A 22,696-nucleotide genomic window follows, 5' to 3' on the forward strand; every position below is an offset into this window, starting at 1 on the left:
AAGGATTATCTGCAAGATCTAAACCATACTGTTACAGAAATAATTCAAAGCAGCATTCAAAACAAGTACAATAAAGCCATGCCTAAAAGCCTCTGTACTTGCTTACTATGGGATATATCATTTAGTTTGTCACACAGTAGAAAACCACAAATGATCAAAATCCCGACACAACAGTCCAGAAAATGTCTGTCTTGGTTTAAACTCTGCCCTACAGGTAAATCTTTCTGTAAATGTCTGTCCTAGCTTCCAGCAAATAAGCCTTGGTGTCCGCATCAAACCTCCAACAGGCTAGGGAGCACTCCCTAAAGGATGGGACAAGGATGACAGCTCCTAAACCAGGCCTGGGTCCAAACAGCAGCACTCCCCTAGTGCCTGCCCCCCTCTGCTGCCACTCTGAGTGCTGATTTGGGAGAACGGGACCCCTTCAGGCCAGCTCTAACCCAACAGCCATGTGATACAGGGAGCCACAGCTCACAGCTCACTCTTTCCCTTCCTCCACGGAGTGTACTTGTCCAACAAAATTAATGGCTCAGTAGTATACACCTAGTGGCAGTAACTCAAAGTTTGCAAATTCTGCATTTTTAGGCCCACAGAAATGTTTTTTTCTTCACAGGTCATTTGCATCCTGTGACTCACTACACAGAATGACCACATCATCTCTGTGAGAAGGAAGTCCCTACAGCAGAGCACTGCTGCTGCCCTCTTGCCAGCTCCTGCAAGTATTCCAGTAATACTTCCCCTGAAACATTTTTCCCCCAAGTTTTACTGTTTTTATTTCAGTTATCCCATTTGCAAATGCGAGCCTCCCCTGACAGTTCAACAGTGCAAAACACAGGCTGTGATACCCGAGGCTGTTGGCTCAATAAAGACTAACTGTACTCTGAGGCCCTACCAGGCTTTGCAGAACCACCCAGAGGGGCAGGAGGCCACGGGGGCTAACGCTGAGCACCGAGGCCAGCAGTTAGGGACACCTTGGGGGCTGCTGGCTCTGTCCTTATCCCAGAAATAATGAACACCAGTTGCTGGCAAAACTGTCTTAAGTTTTAGTTTGGCAGCCTCATCCTTCCCCTGTCTCCATCAGCTGAAATAACCTTAGTAAGATCTAGTCCTCTACCTCATCACTAAATCAGACTTCCCATGGTAAGAAGCAAAAAGCATCACCTTATTTGCAACAGAACATTGCAGGTTAAATCTCTTAGGAAGAAAAGATCCTGTAACCACCTCATAAGGCAATTAAAAATAAGGAACGAAAGCAACAATTCTCCAGGTCTCCTCAAAAGCTGCATTTTCTACCTTGCTGTAAAAGGACAAATAAATTATCTATTTTGCTTGGTAGGAAGCATCTGACTCCTTTGGAAAACATATCCTGAAGTATACAAGTTCACAATGCCAGATAATTCACAGTGCTGAGGGAAGCCAGGGGACACTCCAGAGAGTTCCCATGGCTGCATAATTCTTCATGTTTGCAAAAACTGGATCTTTTCAGTAACTACAACACCCATATGCTTTGACTAAAAGGAAAGCAGAACACACTTCAAACACAAATAAATAAAACTGAATTTTACAATACACAATTTGTTTACGCTATAAAAACTAAGATATAAAGGAGAAATTAAACTGTTAAGTATCCATCTCACATCGGCAAACTTTGTGTGTCCTTATTGTCTACAAAAGAACATCTCAAAATATCAAACATGGCATTGGAAAAGCCAAAAACCAGAGAGTTTGCTGTTACGGTACAGGACAATATTGCTGCTCAATATTTTTATATCAAAGGAAATTCTGGTACTTAAAGTAACAGATTCCCAGTATTGCTGGTAGTCTTAACTCAGATAAGGCAGGGGATAGATACAAACAGGGTCAGATCAAGTTTTAAGCAGTTAAATACACAGCTCTCAATGGCTGATACTAATTCCACCCACCCATCAGCACGGTTGGAGACTAAACGTCTGGAAACAAAGACACAGTGGGCCATCGGCAGAGCCCAGAGGAGCCGGGGAAGCACCACAGCAGCGCTGCCCCGCGGGCTCCACGCCTGCCTGTCCCTGCTGCCTCCCCTGGGGCTGCACTGGGACTAGAAGAGACTGTGGCACCGCCGCTCCACTCAGACCAGTGAGCATACACTGCTACAGGTACTACTACTCGTTCTTCTCAGTAGTGACCTTCGTATCCCTGCCCATCACTCATCCATAATTTCTAATTTTGGTTGGTTTTTCTCCACTGTGTAAACTAATGCTATCGCCACTTGAGTCCCTGATTTTAGAAGACTGAGGCCCCAGAAAGGTGCTGTATCCCAAATCCAGCTTACATGATTTTCTCAAAAAAAAAAAATTTGCCAAAGAACTGAACTGTAAGAAAGCACAGATCATCCTAGCACACAGGCTGGCTTGTGAGGACAACGACCATACACTCACTAGTCTGTCACTGGTTAAACACAAGGATCTGCCTGTAAAGTTTTACAAACCTGTTCCTCAGTTTTGTAAGCTATTCAAAGTTCTGGGTTTGCTTTCTGCCAGAAATCATACGTTCATTCCTTGGAAATAGAAAAGAAACATATATCCTTTTTCTGAAATTACTTGCGGGGAGGCAGGACAACCTACAGTTCTTGATGTTTGTCAGTTGATAGTATGATTCGGCAGGTAACTCTGTTCCTCTTGGCAAACACTGCACTGCGGACCAAACTGGCAGTTCCAATTTTGATTATTTGCTTTGGCAACTAATGAGTTAAACCTTTTAAATTTTACTGCCGTTTTATAATAGGTTTCCATTTGAATGGCTAAATGCAGGAATGTCAGAGACATCTTTTTACTTTATGGAATAGTAAGTTCATAATTCAAATTGCACATTGTTATGCATGAATTAATATGTCATACTCTGAAATAAACGCAAATGGAACTATTGTATAGAATTCAGGCATATGTGGGTTTGGTTTTTTTAAAATAAACAAAGTCGATTAGTTGCTTCTACTTTCCACTTTGGGTTGTAGAGCAATGGTTTTTCTACTGTGTTAGTTGTTTTGCCATAATACCTTCTCTTGGCAAGGCTTAAAGGGATAGCATGTTTTAAAGAAGCAGACAAACTGGCAATTTTAACATTTTAAAAAAATTGGAAGACTGGCTAAAGTACTGCTATAAAAGCAAGGAAGTCAACTCATCTCCTTCCTCAAAAAATCTCTGCTAGTACATCCATCTTTATCTACCTTGCTGTCTTTCATCCCAGCCAAGTGTTGGATTGCTCCAGATATTCCCACAGCAATATAAAGTTCCTAGAAGAAAACAAAAATGAGACATTTTTGGTACCCATGACACAGTTTCAGTCAGCTATCACAAACCTTACTCAAAATCAATTACATGCAGTAGTTTTCACATTACAGTAGTTTTCAATATTCAAGGCAGCTGATGATTGGTTCCCTTCCCCACTTGGGGACGCAATGTAACTGTAAAAGGAGAATCCCAAAGGAGCAGCTGGCAAAGACAGATGAGAAAAAAAAAAAAAAAAAATCTACATCAAACATAAGACACTGCTCAGCTAGAGGACAGGGCAATCAGTGTTACTCATGACCCTGGAGACTCCCAACACAAATAGTAAGCAAGATAACCTACAAATGGGCAATGCAGTTACCTAAGGAGAAAACCTAAGCTTTTTTGTTGAAGCCTCTAGGATCCTTTAAATAAGCTGAAATTCAGGTGTTTAAACCTTTTTAAAGTTTCCTATATGGCAGGATGAAACATTTCAGATACTGAAGTGGGCTAGTGGATGTACAGTTGTAGTGATAGTTTCATTTCCTTAGCCTGCCCCTCAATGTTCAGATGCCCTTAAGCTTTTCTTCCCCCATTCAGAATGGACTCCCTCACAGAGGAGAAAAGAAGTGCTTCCCAGGTAGGCACCAACATGCAACAGATCTCTACATTTTGGGGCTTGCAATCTAGCATCTCCAAAGAGGCTTACAGTCAAAATAGATACAAATTTATAGGCAAATAGATCTATATCAAGGGTTTTAATTCGCAACAGAAAAGTATTTTTTTTCCCTCGGGCTGAAAGTCATCCAGACTATAATCTACCCAAATCCAAGTGTATTTTCAGTTCTGTGTCAGTTTTCCCACCACGAGTCCAAGTAGCAGTCAAACCTGTACTGTTTAGCTACCTAATTTTACAGAAGAAAATCAAAGGCAGTACTTTTCACCAACTCATTCAATAAGAGGAAACTGTCACACGAAAAACTGGCTAGGGGATCACCTGTCAAAACCAATTAAAAGGTAGTACTTGTACGTGCTTAGAAATGATGCAACCTCAGATACTAACAGAATTTCTCTGAACAATACCAAGGTTAGTCCATATTTAAGAACATACAAATCTAATTCAAGAAATTATTTTGGGGGCCAAGGAGGAGGGTAAGAGGGTCACAAATCTTACCCGTGTGCAACTGAAGATGTGCATTACAGTTAAGTGGCTTTTAGCATGACAGAACAAAGCACAGCTGTGGAACAGGCACAGACCTACGGAAGAAGCTGGCAAATGAAGGTGTTCAAATACGGAGACCATGCAGACTGCTTCTTCTGTACAGGCCTGATAGTCATTATATCAATTAAAGAAAAAAGAGATGATTGCTTTCTGATGTTTCTGCAGCTACAGATTTCACCTATTACACTGGTTTTTGAATAGGAATAGATAAATAAGATTTATGAAGCTTTTCTACACTTTTCTACAAAAGCTCTCCCCTATAAAAATTGAAGGGGAGGGAAAACAGAGCAGGAACAAAGTATTTCCTATTAAAAAGGCTTGCTTTGAAATTGAAACACAGAATCTAGTCTGCATTTCCACAAAAACACACAGCTGTTGAAGACACTCAGAAATTTCTTAGCCTCAATAGCTTTTTACTGAGTAGATTACTACTGGAGGTCAATCCATTTTAACCACAGCTGCAATGTAATATAATATTGTCCATATAAGAACTCATGGTTAGAATGCAGTATTTTAATTATAGCAAATAAAAAAAACAGATGTTACAGGAGAAATTATTCTAACATCATACAGTCTTTAATAGAAGCTCTTTTTAAAAACACATTACTGTAATTTGATTTTTTTTTTTTTTTTAGAGCAATTCATTAAGTGCCAGTCATCTAGACTACCAGATACTCTTATCAGTCTGCTTAACTTTGTGAAGTTCAGACTTTGGACAGAATCCAGCTAACCAGGAGCCAGATGCCTATGTATATATTCTATTAAAAGCCAGACGCCTATGTATATAGCCTATTAAAATATCTAGGAAAAGACAAGGATGTTTCATTAAAAGTACATTTGTAAATCACCAGGCTTGTCTAAAAAGCCTTTATTATGCATCCAAGCCATGCCCTTCTAGGTTATGCACTTTTGGCTCTCTGGCTAAGGTAGTTGGTCCATTCAGTAGGCTGTAAACATGGTAGATCACTTCAGCAATGTTTTCATACAAAGAGCACAGGACAACATGTCTTATCAATAGTTCCATACTGTAAAATAGATTTGCCTGCTAAAGTATTAGCTGAAATCTATTCTACAATTTAGTAGGGGGGCCACAAAGGACTCACAAGGTCTGAATGATAAAGATTCAGGATTGTTCAGTGCTCTCCAAGGAGAGAATTCAATTGGTCATCCAGGAGAGGTCATAAAATACTCAGAAATTTGGATCTCCAAGTTATTTTCAGGCTAGTACTCTTGTTTTGATGTTTTCCCCAAAATCATTAACTTCTATCGTGCCTTTTGCTGAGCCCTACCACTTCTACTGTGTTAGGGTTCAAGAGTTGCAAGTCAGGACTGTAGCCCCAAGCACTATGAAGTGAGGGAGGAAAACAGAAAGCAGATGGGTACCACAGAGCAGCACCGCAGCGGCGTTATGCGACGTGCCTGCCATGGCAGCAGAGAGCACGTTAAGGTCTGGAAGGAGATCTCAGCTCTTCGGAGCTCATCCATGCAGGAGAACCACGCCAAGGCACAAAACCCCATGAATGAGAGTCTGGATTGCACCTCTCAGGTGTCAGCTAAGATGGCTTTACCCCAACTACAAGTTCCTGCTTTTTGGATCCCTGGAAGCTGCTCTAATTACTGCTGTTGGGTGGCTGATCCACAGCCTACAATTACAGGCACTTACATCGAAGCCCAGGACGTGGAGTGGCATTTATCAACTCCCTGGTGCTTGTGCGCAGACAGGTTTTCAGCGAAGGGCTGCTGCCAGCACTGTACCACGTGAGAATGGTGTAACAAACAGCACACAGACTCTGTACCAAAGGGGCTCACTGCACTAAAGTCCCAAAAGCAATTCAAGACAAGGAAAGAGAACGTTTTGGTGGTATAAGGGCATGGCATCAGTTTAGACAATTGTCTTGCCTTACAGAATCCTAATCTCACACAGGAAATAATGACTGTACATATGTCACAGCCACGCCACAAATCTTTATTTCTTATGAAGTGGACAGTGGACATCAACACAGGGGAAGGGACACCAGAGAAGAGAGCTCACAGTAAGAAAGAGCACCGTGCAGCATAGGGAGCTGAATGGACCGAATGGCCTAAGAGCATACAGAGCAGGGGGCAGGGAGGCACAATCAAGAAGTACTTTAATTAAAGATGTACTTTTGCAGAAAGGGCTTGGTATGTCAGCAATGGGAATGTGTGAAGATGGGAGCATCAGCATGTAATGTACCCATGAGGCTTCTCACAAGGGCTACAGCAGCAGACCAGCACAAAGGCCAAAAGTGTTTTAACTGGTCCTGACACACAATAGCCCACAAGACACAAGTGGGAGCTAGGACCCTGAGAGAGACCTCAAAGTTTGTAAGCACAGATTTGCATCACAACAACCCTAAAAAGCAACAGAATTCCCAAGTCCCAGATTTATCCTATTCAAAGGCAAGATTCCAAATCAAGAATCCAACTTATCATTTGCTTTTCAAAGTATTAACCTAGCCTTGTATTCTTTTTTCAGCAAACATGACCATGGTATGCCTTGTAGAGAGAGTCACTGTACACTAATCATTAGACTGAAAAAATCCCCCTCAGACATCCCCTGAAGTCCTATTTCTGTTTTAAATGTACCCAGCTTACATATTAGCATCTACAGCAAGTCCATGAGACCACACACAACTGGCTCCAGAACCCATGTAGCCAGTTACACGCCACTAGGGTAAATGTCACAAGAGTGCTACATGTAGATGTTTACAATTACCGATACACCAATGCAGTTATTTTCCTGCGCATACTGACTCTTCCAATTACTTATAGAATAATCTGTGGCATATAATATTACTTCATTTTTACCTATGAGAATATTTTAAAATGCCTTAGGCTGCCCTGGGGCAGTTAAGGTACATTTGCTTACGAGAACCACAAGAACAGTTTTTAGTTGCAACTGCTGCTATAAGAGACTACTGTGCATCCACAGGTGCAACACAAGATGAGGTAGTTACTTTACAAGCATGCCGTCAGCTACTATTGATTTTTATGCCAATTTTTGAATTATGCTGAAAACCTTCAGTGTACATCAATTTATCATCCTACCAGTGGCATGCTTTTAAACAAGCTAGTTTAATAAACCTCTCTGGCACACATACTCTTTTTAAAGGCAGCTCTGATATTTTATTTGCTTTGCAAGAGTGAAAGGACAATGAAATTAGAAAGAAATCTTTGTAATGAAAATTGCTTCATACAAGAAACTCCTTCCAATTACAAGCTATTAACCCAATAAAATATTTGCTGGCTTGACACTAGCTCATATATATTACACTGTATATCAAACAATTATCCAGCATGTACTACTTTGATGCAGTTGAATATGTTCCATTCAAGAAGCACATTACTGAACTCCCAACCACAGTTCTTTTTCACTTTAAGAACCTTTGATCAGCCAAGCTATGTAATTACTCTTAAGCGTGGTTAGGGTGTCTGCTGGAGTGCAGGGCCATACAGCAATTTTTTTTTTTCTTTCTCTAGGGAAAAGCACATCAATTGCTTTCAGCTAAATGCACTTACATATGAATATTTTAGTACAATTTAATGTTTCTGCACCAACCCCAAAGGAGCAGAGCATCAATTTGTGAACATAGTTTTCTTGGAGTTAAAAGCTACACTGGATAATGCAGGATGAAAGGGGTTGTCAATCCTTAGCTTTTTAGCAAGTCAGAGAAAGGTACTCTGTAAATTCAGTCCCAGCTGCATACAAACAGCTCTCTAAAGTTTGCCACTATAAAGCTACTTTTCAACAATAGTGAATTATCAGAGGAGATATTCCGAAACCAATTTCCCAAGCACGGTCAGTTTTCCCAATGCTACTCCCATCTGTTAGCTACCTAAAAGCCCGAACCATTTATCAATGAAAAGTGTACCTGCTGGTCTGTTAATAAAACCCACAAATGCAATGTACAAATAACACATTCCTACAAAGAAGCTATCTGAAGTTAGGAGAAATTAAGTAATGTACCATGTGTTTGAATAGACAAACTTTACTATCTCAATGCTCTCTTGTACGTGTAACAAATTAGGAAGTAACAAAGATCTTATCATCAATAAGCAAGGAGTAGAACATTTTTAAAGTGAGTACAATCAAGATGACAGGAGTGACACTTCTCATGAAGCTAAGGGAATTAGTTCATTCTGTTGTTTGTAATTTTAGCTAAGAGCCAGAGAACAAAAAGTAACAGAGATACCAGAATAAAATATACCTCGTTTCACTTTCCCAACACTTCCCCACAGGAAAGGGAAGGGAAGCAAAGCCTACCAGATACACTGACCTAAGCGAGCAAAGGATCCTTAAGAAAGCGATGGGAAGCAACACTGAAGAAGAGCCAGTATCCGCTTAGTGTGCAACGAAACCATGACTCACTCAAGCATTTGAGAGAAAACAAAACCAAGGCTAGGTGAAGTTTGCTTTGCCAGCACATACAAAGAACACAAAATACAGGAATAATGTAACCAATGTGATACTGCCTTTCTCCCTTACTGCTACTCCCGAAGCAAGAAGATGACTACTAAGTGCCAGAGCCACTCACTGCAGTGAAAGGGACTGCCTAGCAACATCCTGAGACATAGACAAGCCCTGAAAGCATCCCACCCTCCTGTACAAGTGGAGCAACAGGAACTCCACTGCTCTGTAGATCATTCTGCTCCTTCATGTATTTCTTGTGCCAGGAAATGCTTCCTTGCCATTCAGCTTTCTTTTTCCTGTTCCTAATTTCACTCCACTCCTGTGTTTTCTACTTAACACCTTAAATTGTTTCTGTTCTTCCGTGGCTTTTGTGCCTTCCAACTGAACCAACATCTCACTTGAACGTGCCTCTTTTTCCCTCTGTCACTTCCTGACAGTTGTAAATCTGCCTCCCTTTTGAAATTCCTGCAATCCATTGCACTCAGAGAGATCTCCTGGTATGAAATCGAAGCTTAAGCACTGAAGCTAAGCAGGTCAGTAAGTTTAGTCCTGGTGATCATACCAGAACAACAATGAATTCCTATTTGTCTTCCCCACCTGAGGTTTCTCAACACTTGCAATATCCACATGCACCTGCCTTCTAGGCAATCATATCACATTTCCAGCACAATCATTTAATCCAGTGTCAATTATTACTACATCATATATTTCCTAACCTCTGCCCTCCTGAGTTTTCCATCTCAGTTTCTTGTCGCCTGCTAGTATTTTGTGCCCATTGTTGAAAGTATCAAGACAGCAGCTACTGAACATATGAAAATAAGGAGTTCTGCCTGGCTACACTTTCCCTGCTGGATGGACCCTCTGTACTGTACCCTCCTCAAGAAGAAAACCTCGCAATAAATTCTGAGATGGTGAAGGTGAGGCTTTCTAGCCATGGTCCACTGATGGCAAACCCCAGATGGACACCTTGAGTCCTACGACTGTGAAATACATCTTACCTGTTGCCAGCTAGGAAAACCTACAAAGGAAGCTAATGAAGTTATAGAACAGGACTCTGAAAAAACACAGGCTTCAATAGAGGAAAAAAAAAAGAAAATAAAAGAGAGTGAACATTTAAACTCTGAAGAGATTAAATTAGAAGGATGGTTTTCAGGCAGCAGCAGATCCTTCACAAGGTCAGAAGATAACAAAATAAACAGTCTAAAATGACATGTATTTTCTGAGAAAAAGCAGCTCTCAGGGACACTGAGGTTTTATTTGTTTTCTGGGGGGAAAAAATGGAGAGCAAGATAATCCCAGTACAACCCCATCTTCCTTCAAAAGCTAGAGAAAATATAATTAGAATAGGACACAAGGGAAAACTTGGGGAGACCCATGGGAACAATTTGGGTGTCCAAATGTAGGTGCCTAGTGGCACTGTAGACAGTGTAGGATTTCCCACCTGAATCACAGCTGCCACTCCAGAAGGAAGTTTCCCAGTCACACAGAGGGAGACTGGTAACTACCAGTCCTGTGGATGTACTTTTTATCCCTCAGATAGCTAAAGTGGTATTAGACACCTATTTGTAGACATTCAATCATCCCCTATCTGCCCCTTCCTTGCAAATTTGTACTGCAAAGCTCACAGTTCAAAAACTATCAGAAGCTTCTCAAGGCTCAGAGTAGTTGCTTTCCTTTTGTCACAACAGTCAGAATTTTGGGGTTTTTTTAGTAAATTACAGAAGCTCATGAGAAACATTACATACTTCTTTGAATGTCAGAAATGTCACTAATTTATACCTAGGGTAAGGAAGACTCATACTGAACTCATACATGAAGCATTCATGTTCCATTTATACAAGTTTTGTTTTAAATATCTGAAAAACACTTACCCTCTTTCTTCTCCTCCCTCCTTTTGGTCTTGTTTTTTTTTTATTTTTTGTGAAGAAGATAGAAAGAACTGGGAAGATTTTTGCTGTGAAAATTAACCCCTGACTATTTGAAATTTCTCATCTAAAAATAGCAGTTACTCTGGGGTGGTGTTGCAAGGCTTGATTTGTGCAGGGAATTTGGTATTTTCTAACTGAATATACTTAACTAATACTTAACAGTAGGCACTCATGGGAAGGATATTTTTATCCAAAACCAACTAATTTGAACATTCTTACAAGGGGTTTTTTCTTAAGCAGAAACTACATACAGGGCTTAATCTAAGAACCAAATTTCATTTTTCTGCAGAACACCTGCATTTAAGAAATACTGAAAAACAACTGGCTTCTAATTTAAAAAAAACCCAACAAACAAAAAAACAAACTGCTAAAATGGTTGTCACTGATTAAAGACATTGAATATACTAAATTACTTTTTTAATTAGGAAGGTAACATTTTATATTTTAATATAACCACTTATGCCTAAAAATTTCCTTCCTTCCACCTCATCAAATAATACAAATCAGCCTTCTCTTACATAAGACAGAATGTTCAAACAGGAGCTGCAATCACCTAAAATCAACAGGTAAAAAAAGGTACTAACAGAAACAAAAATAGTACACCCAGCATTTTAACAACTGGAATAAAATTATATGCAAAAAAATGTTTACCAAAGATCCAGTCACAAACCAACAAAATGCATAAATTCCAACATGAACAAAATCTCGAAGTTTAGAGATCCAAGGCTATTTTAGAAGTGTTAGTGCATAGAACTAATTCTCAAACAGAAAGAAGGTGGAATTTGTACTCCTTAATTAACTTCGTTCTTTCATTACTTAAGCAAAACAAACTACAGTGGTTTCTTGACTGGCAATTTGTTCACGTATCAGCACTTCAGGAAGGTGCTGTGGCTGTGAGGTTCTCATGTCCTGTGATGCACTAGGTGGGCTACACTCTTAAAAACTGAAGACAGTCATGGAATTACTGAAGGACCAATGAGCAAAATTACCCTTCCTTCACCAAATCCTCAATCCCAAGCACAAGGGAAGAAATAAACTGATCAGTTAGTTTATTACCTGCTTACCCAATGATCAGCACAGAAACACTCCCCAGCAGTCAGACACAAAAAGTAGCAGTAGAAGCACCTCCCCTCTTCCTGAGCTTGGAACTAACTCTCCTCCCTCTGTATTCTCAAAAATGACCCAATTCTAGAGTCCTTTAAAAACAATGCATTCCAATCCTCCACTGAGACTGGGCAAGAGACTATTAATAGAAGGGTAAGAGCATACACTAAGATACTTTCCCATCAGAAACTAACAGCTGCACAGGAGAGCAAGTATGTCTCAAACTCCAACAGTTTCTAGTATCCAGGATTCTTCCCCTGCTTAAAACGCACACGCCCAGGAGGACACACACCGTGTCAGCAGGAGTTCAACGCTAAACACAATACTCAGGTCTCAGCTAATATAACTAATCAACATACAAAGCTGCTTTGCAGTTTTCCAGGTAAAACATCATGAGCTCTCCCTCAACTAGTGGTATCAAGCACAGGAAGCAGTCATCTTCTAGAGGATTGTTTAAATAGCCTGTATAATCTTGATCTGATCAAGAAAGTTCAGTTCTACTCCTCCTTTAAGTGAATATTGTCTTCTATGGCACAGAATAATTTTCTAGCTGAAGTACCAAAAAGACAGTGAAGTAGAATTAGGAATGTGAAGGTTAAGAATTTGCCTCATATTTAAGATCCCTATCCAGCACACTGAAAATATTAATTCCTCTAGTCAGCAACTCTGAGGGTTTAGTATCAATTCAACCTGCACTTTCCCTACAATTAACATAAAATATTTTCTATACTTCTAAGCCCCTGTATGCTGTCCTCACACATATTTTTAAGATCCAGAATAGCTGAACAATTTTCAAGAAGGGGCATATAATTCTCAGTACTCTACCTAACTCACTATATAATAAGTATTTATTAAGAAGGGAGATGAGAGAGAAATGCATCAACCTGCTGACAAAGAGATGTAGCACCATGCAGTTGTGTCAGTTAGGATTGTTTATTGACACCATAGTTAAAACATTCATTAGTCAGTCCTGACTCATGGCTATTTTAACAATGCTCTAGAAGATGACAATGATGACACTGATGTGATCCTATGATGTGGCTGTATGTTCTTCATGACTTCCACATGTTGCTATGAGCCATCTGTGGCAAGTTATAGCACTGTATCTTCATCAAAAAATAGCTTTTTTTGTTTCAACATAATTGTTTATATGCCCTTGACTCTGGAAAGAATGTTCATTGTTGAGCCTCAAGACACACAAACCAGAGCTGAGCTGTCTTCAAATTAGCATTCTCCACTTCATTAATGGGTATCTAGGCAGTGAAGAACTAAGGATGGTCAGTCTCACTTTGTGCCCTTTCAAAATACAGTTATGTGCCACTCAACTTACTCCCTGGTTTTCAAAGGTTTGGGTATGCAACAACCAGCTAAAGATTACCTCCTTATGAGAATCAACTCTGCCAGCTTTGGAACCTGTACTTCCCATATATGTTACAGTTGCACTTACTGAATTAGTGTTGATTAGCTGGCTGAGACCTACAGCTGCAGTATGCTGGACCTTATGCCTTCTATGTGATCAAAAGAAAGTGCACTCTATTTAAATACAGATGTTCCCTGAGCAAAGAGGAAGTATTATGCTGGGGGCTACAGCTGTCCTGTACTATGTCCAAAAAACTAACAATTACATACTGTTAGTTATTATGTATCTATGCACAAAAGAAAAATAGCACCAGAAAGAAGAGCTGGGGTTGCATTTACAATCTGTAAAGCCTCACAATTTCCCTCAATAGCAGAGGTTAATATCACCGCTATCAAGATTTTGGAAGGTCACAACATGGAAGCAGATGGACCTTAAGTCTTATCAATAGGTCTGTTTCTCAGAATCTGTTTTTTGTAGCACTTGGTTATCACAGACTTACACATTAAACACTGGTGTGCCTAGAAATAGCCCCACTTAGCCCTACAGGGCTATCATCAGAAGGGCTCTGATGAGGACTTTAAAAAAACAGCAGCAAACATCCCTATCCACATTTCAAGACAGAACAACTCAGAAGCATAAACAACAGACTCCAGGAATCACAAGTTCCTGTCCTTGGTATCTTCAAATACTGCTCTATCCTGCTGGATGTATTGCTGGAAAAATAATGGTCATGGTTTGAAGTTCTCAAATTTGCAGCTCTTCATTGTACAAAGGCAAAACATTTCAGATCCCACCAAGGCTTTGGACATGTACAGCTTTTCAGTATTATTTAAATTACTGTGATTTGGTAAATGCAGCAGTTGAAATATGACAGTTTTCTCTACTAAGTTCCAGCTCACTCTCCCTTTCTGGCTTCATCAAACCATCAACATGTAAAAAGTTGCTCTCTGGTGCCTTCTGTTGCCATACACCCTCATCAAAGAGAACTGCTTACTGAAAGGCTAAATGTTTACTCAATTATGCAGCTCAAAGTGTACATCTGACAGACTGCCATACCTGCGCATGTTCTCAGTCACAGCTCCCTGCTTATGTCCATGGATCATCACATCTCAGAACGGGCTAGTGCACGTTCTACCTACACTGAGATGAGCTACATCTGTAAATTTTTATAAGAGATGAAATACAACAATCCAATTATGGCTACCAAAACTTAAAAAAAAAAAAAATTATCACCTATAAAAAGAAACAAAAAGCAAAACTACCACATTTCCCAGAGATCAAGCCACATATTACACATATTAATATAATTTCAAGTATTATATTGGCAATGACATCTTTTAGCATATCAATGATGGCTGTTAAAAAACTAAAAAGGTTGAGCACGGGCAACTATGAAAACATCCAGCCTGCAAAAACATCTGACTAAACTGTCTGCAGAGCACTTCCAATTGACCCAAAGTAGAGTTTTACATCACAGCTTGCTGCTGTAGTTTTGCAAACACACGCTCAAGTGACCACACAATGGGCACACTAAGATTTTTCTGTTAGGCTCAGTATTAAGACTTAGCTAATTTCTAAGCATTTGCTTTGAATGAAAATGCATGCTAGAAAACATCACAGCTCTTTTATGAAAGATATTTCCATACTTACTGGTGCTACTATTTTGCCCGTCTGTCCAACTTGCATGTCATTAGGAACAAAGCCAGCATCAACAGCTGCACGGGAAGCTCCAACTAGTTGAAAGAAAATATTTCCAATGTTTTCTTTTAAAATATTAGCGAGCCAAATTTCTATCACCATAAAAGCACACGTATTTTACTGAAGAGTCCCACACTCTAAGGGCACGTATTTAGAAACTTCCCTCTTAAAAGCTCTTACACTAATCCCTCTCTATACCACTGGCTGAAACTTCCAAATACTAAGTGCTAATGCACTTCATAAGCAACAGGAAATCCTTACTCCCAGCACCAAAGGGCCATATATTTAAAACCAAGGATTTCAGTCTGGCATACTTCCATTATTTTCTCTTGTTGCTTTGTCAAAAGAGGATTTTCCCATAAATGTCTTCCCATAATGTTCCTCCAAGTTTGAATAGAACACATGTGCCATCTTATATTGCTGTGGAGCTCAAAAGTCAGGCACAGTCAAGAAAAATATCAAAGTAAACTTGAAAAGGCCACATGGACATTTAGTTAGTGAAGCCACCAATTTAAAAACAAAGCCATTCATGTAAAACTATACACTTATTATTACATGTGGAATCTAAAACTAATGTAGTTAAAATGTTGATGCAAACAGTTCCTCCTCCTCCCACAACCTTTACTTAAAATATTTTGCTGAAACACTGTACGTGGTCAGTTTTCTCCTGTTAATACAAAAGCACAGCAAAAAGACAGAGCCACTCAAACTATGAGAACTGTGAAAGGGATTCTGTAAAAGAACAGAATATAAGAATGTACAAAAAAAATATCAGCTCTTCGAAGTGAGCCAAGACCATTTTTTAATTTATACAACTTCACTTTTTGTTTGTGAGCTTGTGTTGTGTAGAATTGAGGAGAGAGATATTACAGTTTAGTATTTTGTTTCATACACGGGCATTTAAATACACAGTTGACCACAAGGACAAGACAAAACTTTATCTATGACTAAACTAACAAGTTTTTAATAATTTATTCAGTAGAGACATGAAAATAAAAGACTCAAGATGAATACTGGTTTTAATGTAACCTTTAAAAATATAATAGCCAGGGTTAAAAAACAGGAGGAAAACAAGTTTACCTGCAGCATGCAATTGATCTGCAAGATCATATAACAACTTAAAATTTTCACCGCTTTTCAGGCCTCTCCCTTAAAAGTTAAGAACAAAAAAAAAAAAAAATTAAAAAGGAGAACATAATACGGTTTAAGATTATTTTTATTGCCTATATAAACTTTCTGTATGAGTATTTGCATTTGCAAAGGCACAAATGTAAACCCGCATAGGGTATTTTGGGATATATTACTAAACTATTTAATATTTGGAGCTTTTGTATTTGCAGTTAATATTATTTCATGTATAAAGCAACACCACTCTGTCTAGTTTGCTTCCTGCACACAGCACCATCAGAATCATTCTCTGAAATCAGGGAAACGGGATTTTTTTTACTAATTTGTGCTCCCTCTGCTGGCTTTAGGTACAAAACTCTGTAGTGGGATAATTTTTTAGCCATAGGCATCCAGTAATAATCACAGTCCATCACTTTATACCTGAAAGCAGAATATAAACATAAATAAAATCATTAAAGTCATTACATAATAACGTTTGGACTGCCTGTAACGATTAGCAGTAATTTTAAACATGACAGATTTGTAACTAAAACCACTTCGTATTGCTATAATTTTAAAGGGAGTCACCAAATAGGACAACCTTCTTAAAAAGCCTGCTAGCATATGTTAAACTCATGTTTTGCCTCTTCATGAAACACATGTTGGGTGCCTTCCCACTGGCCCCTATGCCATATTTCAAAATTACATCATAATTTTTTTTTTTTTTTTAATGGTTCACATTATAGCGTTCTGCTACAGATATTATTTAATCAAGATGTACCATTACTTAAATGCAACATAACACACTTCTAATATTATCTACTTACCACCCGATACAACCACTTTTGCACTGGTAAGCTCTGGTCGATCGCTTTTTGTCAACTTCTGCTCAATCCACTCAGATAGACCAACAGGCGGCGGAGGGGTTACTGCATTCATCAGGTGAGGAAAAACATCCGCAAAGCAAAGGGTCAAGTGTGTATTTTCAGCCTTTTAAATACGAGCTTAAACTTAATGCAAAAGTTCACTCTATAAGCAATTCTACCACAGGCTTTTAACTACTACTAGTAATTGCTCTATGGTGCTGAGTGACAGGCCTCTTTCATTAGTTGTGTTTAAGTAACCTATAGTACAAGCCGCACTAAAATAAAGGGCTGTTGTAGAAGTAATACACTGGTATCAACCCAGCACAGTAACTGCGGTTCTTATTAAAAGGTTCTTATTAAAACAGGCAAACAAGCCAATTCAGTACTGCAATATGCATTTGCTTCCTAACATCCACAGACATTAGGAAATATAGGACAGTTGAGGGGCAGGTACTAAGCCACCCGAAAGAGTACAAAGACTGGGACACACACGCACGCAGCACATTACTAACGAGTGCCTCTGCTGGCTTTACAGCACAGACATAGGAAGGCCCACAGCAAAAAACAGCAGAGGTGGTCAAACACTGAACAGGTTGCCCAGAGTGGCTGTGAAGTCTCCATCCGTGGAGATACTCAAAGCCTGACTGGACACAGTCCTGGTCAACCTGTTCCAGGGCTGCTGGACTAGATGATCTCAAAAGGTCCCTTCCAACCTCAACTACTTTGTGATTCTGTGACTGGATTTCTCTATTATCAAAGCTACACTGGCTTCACTAAAATAGTAATTTAAACTGATTTAGTTAAAACTTATCTAAAACGACAACTGGGTGTTCTCAAATTCATTTAAACTGCTACTAATTTAGCTAGACGCTGTAATGGCCTCTCTCAATTGAAATACGACCGATTAAATCAAAACTGTGGATAGTCAGCCACTTTTATTTTTGCTCAATCTTGCTTTGAAAACCAATCTGGCTGTTCAAACAGCTGGAACTTTAAATAAGGAAGAGTTTCAAGATTGCAGTGGCAGAGATTTAAGCATCGAGTGAAACTGGCACAGATTCCTGCATGGATAATCTCTATTTCTGGCCAAAGAAAAAGCAGCAAGTGAGCAGATAATCCACATCTTCCCTTACCAGACATCACTAAAAAGTGCAAGTACTCATATTAAAAACATAAAGCTATCATTATGACAATGTTTGCTTTTACAAATAATTCTGCAAAACATCACCGTGCAGTGAGCAAAATCAACTCTATTACATAAACCAACAAAATACCTGAACAAATACTCACATTTTTCTAAACTGGCACTACCACCACTTGTTGGTGCAGCCTCAAAAGAAGTTCCCCGTACAGTAAATACTTTAATGGCTTCATCACATTGCACAGTGCAAAGAATATTTCCTAAAAAAAAAAAGGTCACATTATATTTCTAAAGAAGGTAATAGCAGACATACTCTGCTTTTTAAAATACAAATAAACTTAACTAGAATAGGCAATATTCAGAAAGTTACTTCCCAGAACTGCAGTTTTAGATGACTAAAACTTGAAACCTAGGCACTTCATAAATGTAGGTCACAAATATTTTAATTTGCTTTTTAGCTATATGTTTCTGAAGTATGATAACAAATCCTCTATTTTTAAACTATACAGAGTATTCAAACCATTTCTTATAAATGAGCTTTTAAATTTCAGAAGGGGGGGGGGACTAACTTTGAAAGTGCCATTCTTAAACACAAAATGTCTATAATTCAAAGTAGATCTTTTATTCTGTGCTGCATGAATTCATCAGAAGACAATGAGGCTTGCCCGAATTATCTGTGGGATTGTGTTTCCTCAATAATATATTATATAAGGTATTTATTTCACACTGGAGGCCACAGGGAACACTAAGAGAAAAATGCTGCAACACCAGCTATTCATAAACAAAGTCACCTTGAAACTGTGAACTACTGAGAAGCAACTTAAAAGTGCAACACAAAACCTCATTCTGGTAATGTAACTCAAAATGTAATACCACGCTGGTACACGTGGTACGATCTTGTACCGTAAAATTAAGAAACAGAAGCTAATGAGCTTATATCTAAATTAAAACACAGTGTCAGACAAGCATTAGAGAAACAAGACTGAAAAAATAATTGAAAATTAAGTCAACTAAATATTATAAGTAATTAGTTCAATGTCTTCATAATTAGGAAAAATAACCCTGTGATATCTTAAATCAGAACTAATGCTAGTCATATTAAATAAAGCTGGACAATTAACTTAATGCCTTACGTTTTACAAAATCTGATCAGAAGTACATTAACAAAGAAATGCAGTATGTATAAACGAGATTACCAAATTCTTTTAATTAGTGAGAGACCTGTTTTCTAACTGACAGTACCAAAATTGTCAGGATTACTTGCTTTCTCACACATGAAGCATCATGTCGATGTTTCATTTTTATGAACCACAAAAATTCAGATTGTAAAGTGCAAATTCCTATCATATTCCAAGGCTCTAACAACAGGATTATGTAGAAAAGTTATCAGTATTGGGTCCTTTATTGCACAAATACAACATAACTTTTGTGAGTACCCACCTGCATAGATAGTTCTCACAAAAGTGTCTGGTGACTGAATTTCAATAATGTCAGAAACAGGAGCAACATCAAGTTTGCCAGCCACTCTGGGAATAAGATTCTAGAAGTTAAAGATGAGAAGTTAGCAAAGAAAATGCTAAGTAAAACGTACACGGTCAGTAGAAGAATGCCTGCTGTTCCGATTTTAACTCCATATAATGGTGCCTGTAAGCACAAAGGCACATACAACTGTAAGATTTTTGTAGGGCTACTCATGTAGCTTTAGCAGTCAAATAAAATCCCATTACTGTAATAACATTAGACATTTTATGAGACTTACCGTAAGTAAACCCTTAATTCAATATCTTAAATTAGGAAGCTTATTTGCTTCAATAGTTTAAAACTGAATATAGATGCCATTTACTCAGAAAATTGACAATTATGGATTGCCGAGCTCTTAGCACTTCAAGAAGAAAAAAAAAAAGGATTTTTGGAAGCTAGTTACCAGAGACAATAGGAAAAAAAACCACACTGCACTCTCCCCCACAAAAGCCAAAAAAATATTATTTTTTAAATTAATATTAGAATATCTATTCTCCTTTGACTCTAGAAAATTACTTAGCACCTTTAGGAATGAGAAGGAGGATATAAGGGGCAACATAAATCATGAAGAAATTAACAACAGCAAGAGCTTTGCTTGCTTTTTGTTCCACTCCTAATCTGGTACAACACAAAGGGCCCGGTTCTGAAATCTTTACTCACATTAAGCACTCAAAAATGGAAGTATAAGCTTTAAAATAAAAGCTATTAACCTTTACTAAGACACCGCAGATCAAAAATAAAAAGAAAAAATAAAATTAAAAAAACCCTAAGACTTCAAGCATGTAAAGATTTCTCTCAGCAAAATTACAAGTATACAGATTGATATTGATTGGAAGTGAAAGTAGTCAGATGGAAGGCTGATGCCATTATTCATCCCACACCGGCAAGATTTCCAAAGTATCCTTTTTCTCTAATTTAGCTGCACCACAACGCTGACCAGACTGTTAGTGCTGAGGCTCTCTGCGTACTTAAAAGCACACTCCTTAAAAAGCAAGTTTTGAAAAACTGTATTTTCATTAAAAAACACCTTGGCTAGGACTTGGATCTGTGTTATTTATATATATTTACAGACATCTCAATGTACATGACTAACATCACAGATGCAATTCCCCCCTCCAAAGAAGATTTGCTTCCAGTAGTTCTGCACACTTTCATTTCAACACACAAATAATACATTTTTCATCTCAATTTACTGTCCTTTGCCTTGCAGTTTTTATAATGCTTTCAGATCACTTGATCTATCTTGTGTTATTGTACATTTTCCCTTATCTACATAGAAGTAGCTGGTTACCACTGAATATTTCTTCTACACTGTTCCTTTTTCCAAACCAGCCCATAATAAAACTCAGACATGAATCAGTGTTTCTAACTAATGACCTCTTAAGTGAACTACTGTAACATTTCTGGAAAACTCAAAACTGTCCACAGCTGACCTCTCTCAGACCTTTGATTCACACTCTTACATACAACAGTGTCTCTTTTCTACAAGAAATTTTTGATGCACTTTGATCTACTTACCTTCCCAAAGGCAGATGCTCCAGCGCAAATGTGGGTGTAATTAAATTTTTTATGAGTTTCCAAAATCAAGGGAGTCAGCTCCTCTGAGGATAAAAATACATTGCTCAAAATTTACAGCTATCTTATTTTCAATCCCAAATATAAATACCATTTTTTTTGTCAATAGGCAAGAACAACTCTCACCTGCTAGAAATCCCTTGTATACATCGTGCTGAGCCACCAGAACTTTTGCAACACCCTGCACTTTGCTGAGTTCTTGGGCTACCTATGATTACAAATGAATTATTATTAGTTTGTACTAAACAGGCACCACAAACAAACAACGTGACAGAGTCCCTGCTGCAAAAACCTCACAGCCTATAGATAAATCTGGAACACAAAGTATGTGAATTTCAAAATCAGAACAAATCTGATGGAACAAAATGCAGCTCTTCTGACTCAGAGCATAGTGCCTTATAGGATAATGAAAATGAATTTTGTAAATCAGAAAACTACAAAGCAAATCAAACATAGGAAAGCTTGCCTCCTGCATGCAGGATTACACTATGATCTCGTGATTTATTACAATAGCCGATAGCAATCACACTTGAGGATTATTGCTCAGTATTCTGATATAACCATCAAGAAACCAATCCTACTTTCTTTTAAATCGGTCAACATCTACCACACAAGCATACAATGCAAATACAAATGTACAGCAATGTTATGATCTTTGTCCAAAACTTAGGAGTAATCTTTTGTTTGCAGCTGACTCTCTGCCTACTGACATGATGTATATTTTCAACCCTATATTTATGCATTTTTTCCTTTAAATTTGCAGAAGTGAAGTCTAAATGATAAAAGGGTTGTTGCAGATCAGAGAGAAGAGGACTGACAGCAGTGTCTGGAGACCACATGCATTGTCCCAGAACTAGTGTAGTTTTACAGAGTTTGCTGAGTATCAGTTTGCCCTCAAAAATTAACAAGAGGAAATAAACAAAAATTCTGTAATAGCTCTACCGAATATCTGAGTAACTGGCTCTTTTGTCCTATCAATACAGATTCTTACAAAGAAACTTAAAAAACACCCATTCATTTTTTGTAATCTGCTTTTTCCCAGCATGACATACATTACCAAATAGACACCATATACTTAGTATGAAAAAAAGAACAAACCGATCATTCCCTATCATTTTTCTGCTGTGCAAGTGCCAAAGAATAAGAAATTCAAAGGCAGACATTATCAGGCAAACTTTTTTTTTTCCCCATTTTTTTGATCTAAATATTTGCTTCGAGGTCTTCACCTCAAACACCTGGGCCTCAGTTTAGAATAGCCACTGAGGTTTCTTCATCTCTTTGTGAATTAGCTGCCGTAAGTATGCCTCCTGCACGAGATACTACTGATTGCTTTCAGAATTCATAAACAATAGCCCAGTAGGAAAAATACTAGGCATAATTATTTGTACTTTTGCTGTTCAGACCAGAGTACATCACATTGGAATAAAACTGTCACTAATACACTAACTATATTGGCTAGATTTTGCCCATAGAAGTTAGACTAACAGTACAACAGCTAACATA

The 22,696-nt window shown here is 38.4% G+C and overlaps 2 protein-coding genes across 5 annotated transcripts in view; one reads left to right on the forward strand and one right to left on the reverse strand.

Moving 5' to 3' along the window:
* The window catches only part of TMEM266 (transmembrane protein 266), a 99,303-nt gene extending 96,115 nt beyond the window's left edge, over positions 1–3,188 (forward strand). For both annotated transcript variants that reach the window (XM_074917550.1, XM_074917551.1), the window contains one exon: positions 614–3,188. The gene's annotated coding sequence lies outside the window, so the exon portion shown is untranslated. The remainder of the gene's footprint in view (positions 1–613) is intronic.
* Positions 1–22,696, reverse strand: part of ETFA (electron transfer flavoprotein subunit alpha) — a 40,000-nt gene that overhangs the window by 1,318 nt on the left and 15,986 nt on the right. For all 3 annotated transcript variants that reach the window (XM_074917554.1, XM_074917555.1, XM_074917556.1), the window contains 8 exons: positions 21,320–21,401; positions 21,137–21,219; positions 19,538–19,637; positions 18,247–18,357; positions 16,918–17,019; positions 16,064–16,132; positions 14,936–15,018; positions 3,200–3,265 (listed from right to left, as the gene is read on the reverse strand). In XM_074917554.1, the coding sequence (XP_074773655.1) occupies positions 3,200–3,265; positions 14,936–15,018; positions 16,064–16,132; positions 16,918–17,019; positions 18,247–18,357; positions 19,538–19,637; positions 21,137–21,219; positions 21,320–21,401 (696 nt within the window). The remainder of the gene's footprint in view (positions 1–3,199; positions 3,266–14,935; positions 15,019–16,063; positions 16,133–16,917; positions 17,020–18,246; positions 18,358–19,537; positions 19,638–21,136; positions 21,220–21,319; positions 21,402–22,696) is intronic.

This window comes from Athene noctua, chromosome 13 (genome assembly GCF_965140245.1).
Source record: "Athene noctua chromosome 13, bAthNoc1.hap1.1, whole genome shotgun sequence".
Classification (NCBI taxonomy): Eukaryota; Metazoa; Chordata; class Aves; order Strigiformes; family Strigidae; genus Athene; species Athene noctua.